This window comes from Papaver somniferum, chromosome 11 (genome assembly GCF_003573695.1).
Source record: "Papaver somniferum cultivar HN1 chromosome 11, ASM357369v1, whole genome shotgun sequence".
Taxonomy (NCBI): Eukaryota; Viridiplantae; Streptophyta; class Magnoliopsida; order Ranunculales; family Papaveraceae; genus Papaver; species Papaver somniferum.
Genome location: NC_039368.1, coordinates 127,715,697 through 127,731,807, shown reverse-complemented (window position 1 = coordinate 127,731,807; position 16,111 = coordinate 127,715,697). Strand labels below are relative to the sequence as shown.

The window sequence follows — 16,111 nt, the reverse complement described above, 5'->3', positions numbered from 1 at the left end:
TGCAATCCTTCTCTAGAATAACTCAAGATAAAGAACAAGCTGAAGCTCTTGCAGCACTGGAAGCAATCAAGTGGGCAAAAGATTTAGCTGTGGAGAAGATACACTTGGAAGGTGATTGCCAGAGTGTAGCAAAAGCTATCAATGGTGAAGTAGGAAGTATTAGATGGACTAATAATAATGTCATTCAAGACCGTCGAAGTCTTTTAGTTAGTTTTAGGGAGTGGAAGTGCACTTTTGTGCATAGGGAGTCAAACGAAGTTGCAAATAGCCTAGCTAAAGAGGCTAGAATTAGCAGAGTTAATCAATCTTGGTTTTCTGATTATCCATCTTGGTTACAAACTTTGGTCAGAGAACAACTAAATGTAACTATTCATTGTATTAATAGAATTTATTCTTTCCTATTAAAAAAAAAAGAACTCGATAAGACGATGAGAGACAAGAAAATAAGAAAATGAAAATAAAAAAGAAAGGGATAATAACAAGGGTGCAATAAGCTCTGAACCATTTAGATGAAGTACAAGCGCGTCCTGCTTTTCATTTTTCCTGGCGATAATTAAAATTTAGTGCAACGTGTACTTTCTGGTAACCAACGGATTAAGGTCTCCAACGTCAATATACATTGCACACCTAAAAAACAAGGCGTTGGAAAATACTAGATATGGTGTAGTGATATTCTGGTTTTCGATTTATATCGTAAGTATTATGAAGTGTATACCTCGTTGTTGTATTGTCTCGACTTTGTCCATAGACGATCACATTTGGTATCGTACTTATACGTTCAATCGAAAAATTTGCGGTGTATTTGGATACCCTCGTCATTTCAAAGTTGAGTTGCAGAACTAAATTTCCTTATTCAGCGATCTCATGGAGAAACATAAATAAAAAATAAAAAAATTCAAAGCTTTTTTAAAAAGTCATATAAATCTGAAAAGTATTTCATCTCTTAGTATCAGAGTTCAATTTATTTATTACAAGCATTATATTTTTATTTTATTTTAAATGCAAGAATTTATTAATGGAGAGCGTAGAATCAAAAACAGGAAATAAGACACAAAGCAACAACAGTTTTAAAAAGAAATAAACGCGAAAAAAAATTGGAAAAAAGAAAGGTGAAGCGAGAAATTACATCAACAAGCTCACGTGCAACGTTGTTTATTAGTAATTCGTTGTTTATTAGCCACATTTTCACGTACAACGTTGTTTATTAGCCACATCTGAAAACGTTTTCCGAAAGCTTTCGTATAATTCGTTGTTTATTAGTAATAATATAAGATAAACTGAATCAAATAAAATATTTTATTTTTCCCAACAACGTTTCACGTATCTTAGGGTCAAAGCATGGTACTCCATGATAGCCTTCTTGTTCAATCCAAGTTTCAACCTTCACACCCTTTTCCTCCAACATCTTCACGAGCTGAATTTGTCGATCAATAAGTGGATCCCCATAAAATCCTATCACCAAACATCTTTTGATTAACCCAGCCATATTTCCGGATGATGATCCATCGTTGGCAATATTTGGATTACAATAAACGTGGTCACGACTAGACCCAAGCGGCAAAGCCAGTTCCCACATGACATCCCTTACCGCAAGCGGCAAGTCTTGATCGTTGATCACTTTTAAATCTGATTCAGTTCTCTGAAGACTACCAAAAAAAGGGCTGTGTAATATTAATCCATTAATTATAACTGGTTCAAGATCCATTTCTATTGCTCTCAAACTGGCATGATATGCAATATTACCACCCGAGCTGCACCCCATAATGAAACATTTTGAGAAGTCACCATACTCTTTTAACCATACTTCACTATTATTTAGTTTGCCTAAACCTTGGTCTTTGACCCAGTTTAAAGCATCAACAGCATCATCATAGGCAGCGGGAAGTCGGTTTTCAGGAGCAAGACGGTAGTCTACAGAAACGACCAGCGCGGGTAAATGTGTAGCAATCGATTGACAAAAATCGTGGTTTATAGTTGAATCTGCATTGAAAAGAACGAAACCTCCACCATGGAAGTAAATTATGATAGGAAGCAACTTATTTGTTGTTACACAAAATTCTTCGGTTGGGGGTCGAAAGATTCGAAGTGAGGTTTTCCTATCAAGATTTAAAGAAATGTCTTTGGTGTTTTGATCTAAGGGAGTAGCAGGAATTGGAAAATTTCTTGTTAGGGTATCTTCTTCAGGATCGTGAATGCACATTAGGAATTCATAAGGATCTGCCATTGTTGGATATTTATTGGGTGAGGTTTGAACTTTGGATAAATGGAGTGGATATTTATAGTATTAAGGAAATTTAGCGTCCCACTCTCACTATTAAGAAGATTTATTCGGGAGCTCATTTTATTTTGCTTTTCTTGTATACTTGTATATTATCGGCTAACAGATGGATGACAATGTGAAACTTTGTTTGGATAATTATAAAGCTAACACGTATGTATGCTTAATATACATGTTCATATTTTTTTTTGCCTTATTTGTTAAACTTCTGGGGTTATAAATAGCCGTCGACGTACTAAAACAATGCATGAAAAGAAGACTGATAATATAATAAAACTCCGCTTTCTTAAGCCACACATATGTCCATTTAATCACCTCATGAGGATGCATTAATTATCTTTATTTTTTAATTTTTAATTTTTGTATTTTTTTCTTTTTGATGGAAATCCCATTTCAATTTATCCAAACCAAAATAGTAATTACATGATTGCTTACAAGATTATCAAAAACACCAAAATACAAGAAAATTTAAACCCAAATACAAATGGCGACACCAATTGTGAATACATCACGAAGAGAAAGAATTATGAACCGCAAAGATATCCAATTTTGTAGCAGTAGTATTGACAAATGATAGTGTGAACCAGAATCGACTCCGACCATTTAAAATAATTATCTTCTTCAATAAGAGATGCTCCAAATAAATGGAGTATTTTTCCCAAATCTTGTAGATCCAAACGAATATGGATGCCTTAAATCCCTCTTGTTGAAGGTGAATCCAAAGCGAATCCGAATAAAATCATTGATATTGTCGATGAGTCGAGAATAGCGAGCCAAGAAACACCATGGAGATTTGAGAGAATCATTATTAGAACGAAGAAAAATCTTCCTAAAGACGAAGAAAATATCGCCCAAATAGTACAGAAATGTGTTCGTAGACACCAAAACTAACAAAAACAAATTAAATGTAAAGCTAAAAATTAGACTGCTTTAATTCCCAAAAAAACTAAAAATCCTTGCTCAGATCTAGCCCAAAAGCACTAGTTCTGAGCAAGATGAAGAAGGAAGCTCTAGATTTTTTTTTTTCTCTTCTGGGAGAGAGAGAGGGGAGAAGAGGACTTTTGTTGAGTGATGTGAATAGTGGATTACCTTTGACTCTCCCTTCCTTCTCTCTTCCTCTTCCCTTTCTCAAAGAAAAAAAAAATCCTAGAGTCGTCTTCCTCAGATTTGGTCCTTTTAGACCAGATCTGAGCAAGAATTCGTTTTCTTTTTAAGTTTTTGTTAGTAGGTAATTGAATAAGATGTTTTTACATCGTTTTTGGTGTCTTTAGCATATTTCTTCGCTGTTTTGGGACGATTTTTCTTCGCCGTTGTGGGGCGAGTTCTTCAAATTTTAATGGCCGGTTCGTGGCTTGCTATTCTTGATTCAAAAACATCAACGATTCATCACGACATCGCTTTGTATCGGCATTCGTGTTTGTGTGGATCGATAAATATATGTGCAAAGTACTCCTTTGTATTAGGAGCGTCTCTTATTGAAGAAGAAGAAAACAATCAGATTAAACGGTCGGATTTTAAATCCGGATTTACCATCATCTCTCCCTTATACATAAAATTCTTTTGGATGTCTTTACTGTTTATCGCTCTTTCTCTTCGCGATCTACTTGTAATTGATGTCCTTATTTGTATTAGGGTTTTGATTATTTTGTATTTTGATGTTTTTGTTATTCTTGTAAGCGAATATGTAATTACGATTTTAATTTGAATGTATTAAAATATGTTGATTGTTCAAAAAAAAAAAAAGGCAAAGATGTATGACACGTTATCTGTATGAATAGTTCTATGCTTGTCCGCATGCAAAGACAATATTAGGTTAAAGCATAACTTATCTTTGTATATTTGATTTAACTAATTTCTAAAAGGTTATATGTACGAAGGCCGGAATATTAATTTTGGCGAAAAATCAAATGGAGGTGCCGAACTATGTGTCCTAATTCAGAAAAGAAAAACATTCAAAAAAAATTTAGTTAAGGCAATACAAATCTAGAAAGTATAACATATCTTAATAATAAAGTAGATTGCACTTTCTAAATTTTCGAGTTTTATTGATTTGTTTAAGCGATACTTTTTATTTTTTAAGCACAAAAGTTTATTAATACATAAAGTAGAAATGAAAACAGATGGGTGACATAAGACCATCTCCAATCAGGTATTTATACCCTTATTTAGGAAAATGCAGTCTCGTATGGGGTTGAGAATTCCCTTGAACCTCTATTCCCTATCCCATATATAGGAAATTTGGTTAGGGAATTAGGGAATAAGGGTATAAGTAAATTGTTCGTCTATGTTTGAATTATCTATCGATTGGTATAATGATTACCGATTAACCTTGCATCGATCAACACCTGCATCAAGCATTAACCGATCGGTTAACACTTCATCGATCGATGAAATACTGTAGGAAAAGAAAAACGAAAAAAAAAAGAGAAAAAATCATTAGAAACCAATAAAAAACAAAAAATAGGAAAACGTTGGAAACCTAAAACCTGATAGGGTAACATTTAACCGATTGGCGAACATAGAGGTGTAAATTGGGTTGTGCCAGCACGAGCACAGCCCAGCACAGCACGCTAAAATCTGAGCCCGCAAAGCCCAACCTTGATTTAGCCCAACACGGCCAACACGTTAGTTTCGTGGGCTGTGTTGGGTTAGCCTAATCGGCACAGTAACACAGCACAGCACGCGACATGGATAAGCACGTGGCCCAGCCCAGCCCAGCACATTAAGAAAGCACGTCATAGCATGCACAAGTACACCATATAACAAGGCATAATACATCACATTTTGAATATTTTTCACAAAAAAGTCACTATTCTCGCTAGTTTTTGACATTTTATGTTGGCATATTTTTATAACGACACATATAATACCTAAATATTTGGAAAAATATATTTCAATATCGTTGTTATAATGTCCTTACCTATATTTGACTAGAACATTAATTTACATGGCAATGATCCAATTTTATATATTTGATGAGTTATTTCTTTTTACTGAATAAACTTGTTAATTTGTTTGAAACAATTTCAAATGGTATGTTGTCTATTTAAATTCTTGTGATAATGTCCGACTTAATATATACATTAAGTGATTTCAAATTGTAAATAACACGTGTGCCAGCACGGCACAACACATTTATTCGTGTGTTGTGCCTGTGGGCTGTGATGTGCCTAGCTTTTAACTAGTAAAGCACAACACATATAAATCATTGACACAGCACAGCACGACACATGGCACGTAAGCATGCGATTTTGCATGCCGGGCCGACACATTTTAAGCTCTAGGTGAACTCTTTAATTGTATCACCGTAAGACATGGTAATCCCTTATTGCTTTACACGTTGATTTTCTTCGTTGCCACCTTGGATTTTAGGAGAATTCCCCCTCCCTCATTCAGGGCCGGCTTTGAAGTCCGTCAACTTGTGCAACAACACAAGGCGGAAATTTTTTGAAGTTACTGAAGGCTTATATTTTGAGGGCCCCATATTTTTTTGGTCGTTCCGAATTTAAGGAAATGTGTATGGAAACTGCAAAGTCCTAAACGAAAACAGAACTCAAGAACCCTAGTGGCTAGACCAGACCCTAAACTCCAATCGAAACAGGCGAGTGGTACGAGAAAATCAACAGTTTAAATTCATTATTCATAAGTTGTGTAACTCCAGCAAACTAGAGTTTATGTTTGGGTTTTCATTCAGTACTTATGTTAATTTCCCACTTTGTTGGATCAATTGATTTCGCTGTTGATCGAAGTATCCAACTGATTTGGTCTTTCTTTTTCATGGTTTTCCAAGTTTAAGTTAATACATGCAGAGACATTGGAATGGTAAATTTTTATTTGTATCTAGTGATTTTGTTTCAAATTTGATAATACCATACGGACCATTTCCTGTCAAAATATTCCAATTGAATTTATTGAATAAATCCTTGTGAATTGTGAACTGATTACAAGTGATTATGACATCTTCTTATTGCAGGTGACCTGGGTGCACTTTGATTTCTCTAAGGATCTACAACTTGATGAAGGTACCCTGCCTTTTGATTCCCTAGTTGTATAGTCTTGGTTTACTTAGTCCTTAGATTTTCCAATTTCATTTCGGATGTTTTATGCTGCAATTTGACTATGTTATAAAGTTGCGGATAGTAACTTCATTGCAGTGAAGAAAACATATAATTTATATGCATGATTTTATCTTTACTTTTTTCATCAAGAGCTGTCCGATTTTTTTTTTTTGCACAAGGTCATTTAAATATCAGAGACGGCCGTGCCCTTATTGGAGATGGTTTAAAAGCGGACCCTCCTAGAAAGAACATCAAAAAAATAAAATAAAAAATAAACGACATCAGTAAAACAAAAAGTTATATCGATAAGCTAATATACAATGTTTAATACGAGTTTTCAGAAGCTTAACCAAAATAGTAATTACATGATTGCTTACAAGATTATCAAAAACACCAAAATACAAGAAAATTTAAACCCAAATACAAATGGCGACACCAATTGTGAATACATCACGAAGAGAAAGAATTATGAACCGCAAAGATATCCAATTTTGTAGCAGTAGTATTGACAAATGATAGTGTGAACCAGAATCGACTCCGACCATTTAAAATAATTATCTTCTTCAATAAGAGATGCTCCAAATAAATGGAGTATTTTTCCCAAATCTTGTAGATCCAAACGAATATGGATGCCTTAAATCCCTCTTGTTGAAGGTGAATCCAAAGCGAATCCGAATAAAATCATTGATATTGTCGATGAGTCGAGAATAGCGAGCCAAGAAACACCATGGAGATTTGAGAGAATCATTATTAGAACGAAGAAAAATCTTCCTAAAGACGAAGAAAATATCGCCCAAATAGTACAGAAATGTGTTCGTAGACACCAAAACTAACAAAAACAAATTAAATGTAAAGCTAAAAATTAGACTGCTTTAATTCCCAAAAAAACTAAAAATCCTTGCTCAGATCTAGCCCAAAAGCACTAGTTCTGAGCAAGATGAAGAAGGAAGCTCTAGATTTTTTTTTTTCTCTTCTGGGAGAGAGAGAGGGGAGAAGAGGACTTTTGTTGAGTGATGTGAATAGTGGATTACCTTTGACTCTCCCTTCCTTCTCTCTTCCTCTTCCCTTTCTCAAAGAAAAAAAAAATCCTAGAGTCGTCTTCCTCAGATTTGGTCCTTTTAGACCAGATCTGAGCAAGAATTCGTTTTCTTTTTAAGTTTTTGTTAGTAGGTAATTGAATAAGATGTTTTTACATCGTTTTTGGTGTCTTTAGCATATTTCTTCGCTGTTTTGGGACGATTTTTCTTCGCCGTTGTGGGGCGAGTTCTTCAAATTTTAATGGCCGGTTCGTGGCTTGCTATTCTTGATTCAAAAACATCAACGATTCATCACGACATCGCTTTGTATCGGCATTCGTGTTTGTGTGGATCGATAAATATATGTGCAAAGTACTCCTTTGTATTAGGAGCGTCTCTTATTGAAGAAGAAGAAAACAATCAGATTAAACGGTCGGATTTTAAATCCGGATTTACCATCATCTCTCCCTTATACATAAAATTCTTTTGGATGTCTTTACTGTTTATCGCTCTTTCTCTTCGCGATCTACTTGTAATTGATGTCCTTATTTGTATTAGGGTTTTGATTATTTTGTATTTTGATGTTTTTGTTATTCTTGTAAGCGAATATGTAATTACGATTTTAATTTGAATGTATTAAAATATGTTGATTGTTCAAAAAAAAAAAAAGGCAAAGATGTATGACACGTTATCTGTATGAATAGTTCTATGCTTGTCCGCATGCAAAGACAATATTAGGTTAAAGCATAACTTATCTTTGTATATTTGATTTAACTAATTTCTAAAAGGTTATATGTACGAAGGCCGGAATATTAATTTTGGCGAAAAATCAAATGGAGGTGCCGAACTATGTGTCCTAATTCAGAAAAGAAAAACATTCAAAAAAAATTTAGTTAAGGCAATACAAATCTAGAAAGTATAACATATCTTAATAATAAAGTAGATTGCACTTTCTAAATTTTCGAGTTTTATTGATTTGTTTAAGCGATACTTTTTATTTTTTAAGCACAAAAGTTTATTAATACATAAAGTAGAAATGAAAACAGATGGGTGACATAAGACCATCTCCAATCAGGTATTTATACCCTTATTTAGGAAAATGCAGTCTCGTATGGGGTTGAGAATTCCCTTGAACCTCTATTCCCTATCCCATATATAGGAAATTTGGTTAGGGAATTAGGGAATAAGGGTATAAGTAAATTGTTCGTCTATGTTTGAATTATCTATCGATTGGTATAATGATTACCGATTAACCTTGCATCGATCAACACCTGCATCAAGCATTAACCGATCGGTTAACACTTCATCGATCGATGAAATACTGTAGGAAAAGAAAAACGAAAAAAAAAAGAGAAAAAATCATTAGAAACCAATAAAAAACAAAAAATAGGAAAACGTTGGAAACCTAAAACCTGATAGGGTAACATTTAACCGATTGGCGAACATAGAGGTGTAAATTGGGTTGTGCCAGCACGAGCACAGCCCAGCACAGCACGCTAAAATCTGAGCCCGCAAAGCCCAACCTTGATTTAGCCCAACACGGCCAACACGTTAGTTTCGTGGGCTGTGTTGGGTTAGCCTAATCGGCACAGTAACACAGCACAGCACGCGACATGGATAAGCACGTGGCCCAGCCCAGCCCAGCACATTAAGAAAGCACGTCATAGCATGCACAAGTACACCATATAACAAGGCATAATACATCACATTTTGAATATTTTTCACAAAAAAGTCACTATTCTCGCTAGTTTTTGACATTTTATGTTGGCATATTTTTATAACGACACATATAATACCTAAATATTTGGAAAAATATATTTCAATATCGTTGTTATAATGTCCTTACCTATATTTGACTAGAACATTAATTTACATGGCAATGATCCAATTTTATATATTTGATGAGTTATTTCTTTTTACTGAATAAACTTGTTAATTTGTTTGAAACAATTTCAAATGGTATGTTGTCTATTTAAATTCTTGTGATAATGTCCGACTTAATATATACATTAAGTGATTTCAAATTGTAAATAACACGTGTGCCAGCACGGCACAACACATTTATTCGTGTGTTGTGCCTGTGGGCTGTGATGTGCCTAGCTTTTAACTAGTAAAGCACAACACATATAAATCATTGACACAGCACAGCACGACACATGGCACGTAAGCATGCGATTTTGCATGCCGGGCCGACACATTTTAAGCTCTAGGTGAACTCTTTAATTGTATCACCGTAAGACATGGTAATCCCTTATTGCTTTACACGTTGATTTTCTTCGTTGCCACCTTGGATTTTAGGAGAATTCCCCCTCCCTCATTCAGGGCCGGCTTTGAAGTCCGTCAACTTGTGCAACAACACAAGGCGGAAATTTTTTGAAGTTACTGAAGGCTTATATTTTGAGGGCCCCATATTTTTTTGGTCGTTCCGAATTTAAGGAAATGTGTATGGAAACTGCAAAGTCCTAAACGAAAACAGAACTCAAGAACCCTAGTGGCTAGACCAGACCCTAAACTCCAATCGAAACAGGCGAGTGGTACGAGAAAATCAACAGTTTAAATTCATTATTCATAAGTTGTGTAACTCCAGCAAACTAGAGTTTATGTTTGGGTTTTCATTCAGTACTTATGTTAATTTCCCACTTTGTTGGATCAATTGATTTCGCTGTTGATCGAAGTATCCAACTGATTTGGTCTTTCTTTTTCATGGTTTTCCAAGTTTAAGTTAATACATGCAGAGACATTGGAATGGTAAATTTTTATTTGTATCTAGTGATTTTGTTTCAAATTTGATAATACCATACGGACCATTTCCTGTCAAAATATTCCAATTGAATTTATTGAATAAATCCTTGTGAATTGTGAACTGATTACAAGTGATTATGACATCTTCTTATTGCAGGTGACCTGGGTGCACTTTGATTTCTCTAAGGATCTACAACTTGATGAAGGTACCCTGCCTTTTGATTCCCTAGTTGTATAGTCTTGGTTTACTTAGTCCTTAGATTTTCCAATTTCATTTCGGATGTTTTATGCTGCAATTTGACTATGTTATAAAGTTGCGGATAGTAACTTCATTGCAGTGAAGAAAACATATAATTTATATGCATGATTTTATCTTTACTTTTTTCATCAAGAGCTGTCCGATTTTTTTTTTTTGCACAAGGTCATTTAAATATCAGAGACGGCCGTGCCCTTATTGGAGATGGTTTAAAAGCGGACCCTCCTAGAAAGAACATCAAAAAAATAAAATAAAAAATAAACGACATCAGTAAAACAAAAAGTTATATCGATAAGCTAATATACAATGTTTAATACGAGTTTTCAGAAGCTTCCAAATAATAATGACAAATCAAATTAAAATTTTAGTTTTCTCAACAAAGTCTTGAGAATCTTAGTGTCAAAGCATGCCACCCCCTTTTCCTCCAACATCTTCACAAGCTGAATTTATCGATCAATAATGGACCCCGATAAAATCGTATCACAAAAACCCTCTTGATTAACCCCATCATGTTTCCGGATCATGGTTCATCATTGGCTAGCTTCCTGCTTTCCCCCACTACTTCTTTTTGTTCTCTAACACACTAACTATGACTTATAATTATAACTAACTAACCTAACTAATTACAGTGATTAGAACTAATTCTCCAAATTGGCTAACTTCCATTGGGTTTTTATTTAAGAAAACAAATAAAAATGTCATAGAAAAACTGGTGTAGGAAAACACTAAACAAAAAGAACCGGCCTAAAAGGGAACTATATACAATTGTGGTCCTAAGTAAAGTATAATGAGAGAGTAAATTATATTCTGGGTACGGGTATAAAAGGGAAGAGTAATTCTCATTTTGGGTTTTTATTTTTGGAAGTGTGCTTTTTTTTTTTGCTGTTCAAGTGTAGACCGTTGAGTTGATTAAGATTTTTCTTTTGACTGTTCTATTTTCCTACATTGTTCTTTTCTTTCAAGTGCAGATCGATAACCAAGTATCTTTTCTTGCTTTCCAAATGCAGACCGTTAGCTAAATATACGTGGTCTTGAGTGATTTGCTTTCCATCCAGCTACCAGCTCCGGTGTCAATCTAACTGTCATCCTACCAACAGGACTTTTATCTCGCTAAGATAACATAGAAAATAGGAGAAAATTTTTGATGGGAGAATTTTTGGAAGACGGCATGGGGACCAATAAGTAAATGTATCGTTGTTTTTAGAAAGAATTTATTGTATGATTTTTAGCGGAAGGGCATTTTTGGAGTTGCATGATTAATGGTAGCAATAACATTCTTGTTTACCGGGAAACCGTCACTGTTGCTTTCTTTCTTTTCCTCTCGTTGTTCGTCTCCTTTATTCTCCCTTGTTACCGCCTCTGCCAAACACTCTAATATTCAATCCCAGATCATTCCCAACTGTTTATGCATTAGTATAGTCAGGGTAAAAACTATGTAAAAACTAAGATCGATGATACAAGCAAAGTAATTCAGAAAGAAATAGAAGAATATCCCCTATTGATTTAACACGTCTAGCATCATCAGTGATGATTCATCACGACTGCGTCTTAATAAGTGATTAGGCATCTGCCATCGATTGATGCTTTCCGGGTAAGTAAGTTTATATTTTCCGAAATACCCTTCCCCTAAAAATCTGACCATAAAAAAAACAAAGACACATGGCAATTCCTTACTGGTCCCCCACTTCGATAAATGCCCCCATCAAAAAAAAAATTCTCACAAAATAGGAGATCTAACTAGGGGTGTAAATTGGGCCGTGTCGGGTAGCCTGACCTAATTACTAAATGGGACGGGATATGACGGGCAAGTGCATTTCTTACCCAACAAACTAAAAGGGTCGGGCGAATAGGGCTATTTATCTACATAAATTACCCGTACACTAGTGGAAAATAGAAGTTTAACCACTGCCAGGACAAGAAGTAATATCGCTAAATACGACTGTGTTCATCAACTCTAACTTATTAGTGGTTTTTTCCAAAACGAATGTGTCTCACAAACGTTCAATTCTTTGAGAAAACTACTTCTTTCAACAGTTTTATCAATAACATTGATTGATACAGTAGTTTATTACGATTATCATATAAAAAAAAAGGATTTGATTCAGCTGAATCAAGTTGATTCACCTGAACCTTAAGTTGAAATAAAATATGATTAAAACAAGCTAAAAACCTAAACTTATATTTAATGAAAATTATACGAACTACTAAATCCATTTTACAACTTCAACAATCTACTGTCAGTTATCCAATCTGAATATTGATAATATTTGGTTACAATATACATTACAAATTAATGAAATGCAACCTGGTTTTCTAACACACACACAAAAAAATAAAAATATTGTCTACAGATGACACCTTTTAAGAATCCTCCAACAATCTCCATTTAGCATTAAGACTTTGAAGTTAAACATGCTCAAGCCGATATGAAGAGCAACCAATTTGATATATAGCATTGGACAATCACCACCACCAGCAACTTTATCTTTCATCGTAACTTCCTGCAAACAAAAGATGATAGTTAGTTTGGATCTAAAGCACTAAAAAAAAATACAGACAAGAAGTAAAACAGAGTTATAACTCTTGATCCAGTTAAGATGACAAACTGCAAGGTTACAAGTTTCATTCAATCAGGTTAGGGACTGAAATCTTGTTCATAAGAATGTGTTCTATATTATACTTAGGAACAATGAAAAGAATCTACAAAAGAAAAAAAAAACTAATTACCAAGCGACTCTACTGAAAAGAATCACGCGAAACACAGACTCAGAAAGCTATTCATGTATTAAGTATACCAAAATATGAGTACACAAGTACTCAACTAATCTTAAGCATACAGATAACCAGCAAATGTTTAAAACATGTTAATTCACCGACATAACTAATTTCAGCACTCATGGTATTGCTATATACAAGGTCTAGAATGGCAGGAAGATAATAATAGCATAATTACAAAAAAAATTATTGAGAACATAACAAAACCTTGAGGCTCTAGCAATTCACAAAGCGCAAATAAACTCAACACTCAAGGAAAAGTATAGCGTCAATTCATCGGTTGGAGAAAATAAATCTCTGTACCTGTCAGAACTATAACTAGCATAACTTCAATCGCAAATGCTCCCCCAACATACCATTCTTCTTTGGGACCCTAGAAATGTAAAATTATTAGGTAAGAACATGATGTTCTTTAACAAAATTGAGTAACAGATATTGCAATATATCATTACCATTTAAAAAGGGAATTCATTCACATGCATTTGAATTGAAATTTAGATGAATTCTGCGACCAACATAGATTATTGTTAACAAACAACAACAAGGTTCAACACTTATTTTATACATGTCTAAACACGCGGTAGAGTACAAATTAAAAAAAACTACTACCATGTACTCGTAGTACCATATAGGTCATCACAACATACATACACGGATTAACTTAACATGTAGCTCCAGCCAAATTAATACTATTCATGAACATAAATGTGTAGGAAAAACAACAAGTGCAACCTATAGAAGTAAATAAATCACCTCCTATAAATTAAACATGGTAACAAATCCTCACCTGGATGTAAATTTGTTCAATCCATCATTCAAATCCTCACCTGCTCAAATTGTAAAACTTCGCTTTCTACAAATTAAACACGACCACAAATAGAATCACAATCAAAAGCTTATAACCAAGTTTTGTAAAAATTTGCTCTTATTATAATTCATCAAATATTTACCTGCTCAGATTGTAAAACTTTGTTAAATACACCTTTAGTTTTTTATTGGTACCAACAATTCCGTATCTAATTCAGCTATAGTTGATAGGGCTGTGAAATTCCTTTCCTCTGGATTTAGATTTTACATCAGATAACACAATAAAAATCAAACACCTTGATGCTTATATGATCCACATAATACCAACACCCTTGCACAGGAAACAAATTTCAAATTACATCAATGATATATATAACAGAAATTATAATCAATTACCTTGCTTGGAATCACAATACCATGGCCAAAGCAACCTACATACAATTTCTGCAAACACTGTTAATGAATCATGTATTAAGCAAAACCAAACCTGAACTAGTTCTGCTCATCATACAATTGCTCGACCAGCTTCTTGTCCCTTCTCTCCGTAGACACATCCCACATATGATTACCGATACACATCTGCTATAAAATTAACATAATCAATGAAGCATAAGAAGTCATAAGAAGAAAATTAGGGTTTTTATTTTGTGTTTCTTACCCTGCCATTTGTAGATGTAATACCTATAATTACCCATAACATAAAGAAATCCATTGATAATTCCTAATAGAGAAGAATTGCTTCAAACCAAAACCTATTCATCACTAAATCTGTTGTTCTCTTCTTCGATACATTACTAATGATAAAAGAAGATGATGTTACAGATCAAAGAAATTAATAAGAGAAGAAAATATAACAGATCGAAGAAATTGAAAAAAGAACAAAATATTACAGATCAAAGAAGTTTAAATAAGAAGAAAACATTATAGATCGAAGAAATTAATGCAAAGCTAGAGATCGAATCATGAGTTCAGGGAGAAACGAATCGTGGGAACGACTATAGTTTTGTTTGAATGAAGTTTCAGGGTTAAGGTTTGGTTTTTTCAGTTTGGTGGAAAAGATGAAGAAGATGGAAGACAGACTGCATCTGGGTTAGATTTAAAAGTCAGAGAAAGAGATAAAGTTTCAGGAGATATAATCGAGGATAATTCTAGGTATAAAGGAAACAATTTGCTCTCACAATAATTTTTAAAATTTTACTTTTTTACACAAATACCCTCTAAAAAATGACTGTGTTAAAGACAAGTTTTATTATTTTTTATTTTTTTCCCGAAAAAACAACTGTGGCTCACAGCACCTGCAGTTACGTCAGCCCAGCAACAGTAATATTTGTGAAGCCCAGGAAGTGGTTATAAACTCATTTTCCATTAGTGGTAGCCTGCCCAAGACAGGTATGTTATTTGGGCTCGGACGTGTAGGATTAAGCGGGCCTTGAATATTACAAATACATATATTTTAAAAAGAGAAAGAAAACAATAATACACAATTCATGAGCAATTCAACGAGGTTTAGTCATGATCAAGACGTTTCAATTAATCAAATTAGTTCATTCAAATACCTATTTCTTTTAAGGAAAAATAACTCCTTTAGTGATTCAAAAAAATTAACAAACACAAAGAGACACTTAGTAGATAGGAAAATGCCTTATATTTTGTCTAAAATTTTCTCTATATGGTTAGCATATCTAAATCTTATGAAATAAAAGTTGAATTATGCAGATTAGAACAATGGGGATTGACAGTATCAAGTGTTTATACTGAGTATATTCTTGGATGAGAAAATAAAAACATCCATTAGGCTAGGTAAATGGGTAATATTGACGGGCTAACGGGATGGACAATGATGACGAGCTAATAGGGCGGGTATTGGGCCGGGCAAGGAAATTTTACTTGTGGCCTGCGCCCGCTCTCATATTTAAATGGGCTAGATCGGCAAGCCCGCAGAGGGCTGCGAGCACCCATGGGATGCCATGGGACATGACGGACGGTACAAGGCCTTGGACTACCGGGCAAAATTTACACCCCTGGATCTAACCTTCCTCCTCCTACCTCTCGCATGTACTATATAGGAAGGGGGTGTTTTATTCGTTGCTGGACACAGTACATTTGGTAGTTTATATGTTTTGCATGTATATTTTTCTTATTTGTTGTTGAAAGTGATATTCTTTATACTTAGCGGGAT

At 34.3% G+C, this 16,111-nt stretch overlaps 1 protein-coding gene and 1 long non-coding RNA gene across 2 annotated transcripts; both read right to left on the bottom strand.

The window, feature by feature from the left end:
* Positions 1–1,007: 1,007 nt before the first annotated feature.
* LOC113323289 (carboxylesterase 1-like) lies at positions 1,008–2,411 on the bottom strand. The gene has a single exon (XM_026571577.1). The coding sequence runs from the start codon at positions 2,222–2,224 to the stop codon at positions 1,283–1,285; it is 942 nt and encodes a 313-aa protein (XP_026427362.1). The 5' UTR covers positions 2,225–2,411; the 3' UTR covers positions 1,008–1,282.
* Positions 2,412–13,466: 11,055 nt separating this feature from the next.
* LOC113322694 lies at positions 13,467–13,951 on the bottom strand. Its single transcript, XR_003347257.1, has 3 exons — positions 13,913–13,951; positions 13,578–13,630; positions 13,467–13,498 (listed from the first exon to the last, which is right to left on the bottom strand). It is a non-coding gene; the product is annotated as an uncharacterized LOC113322694 (long non-coding RNA).
* Between the last annotated feature and the right edge of the window lie 2,160 nt (positions 13,952–16,111).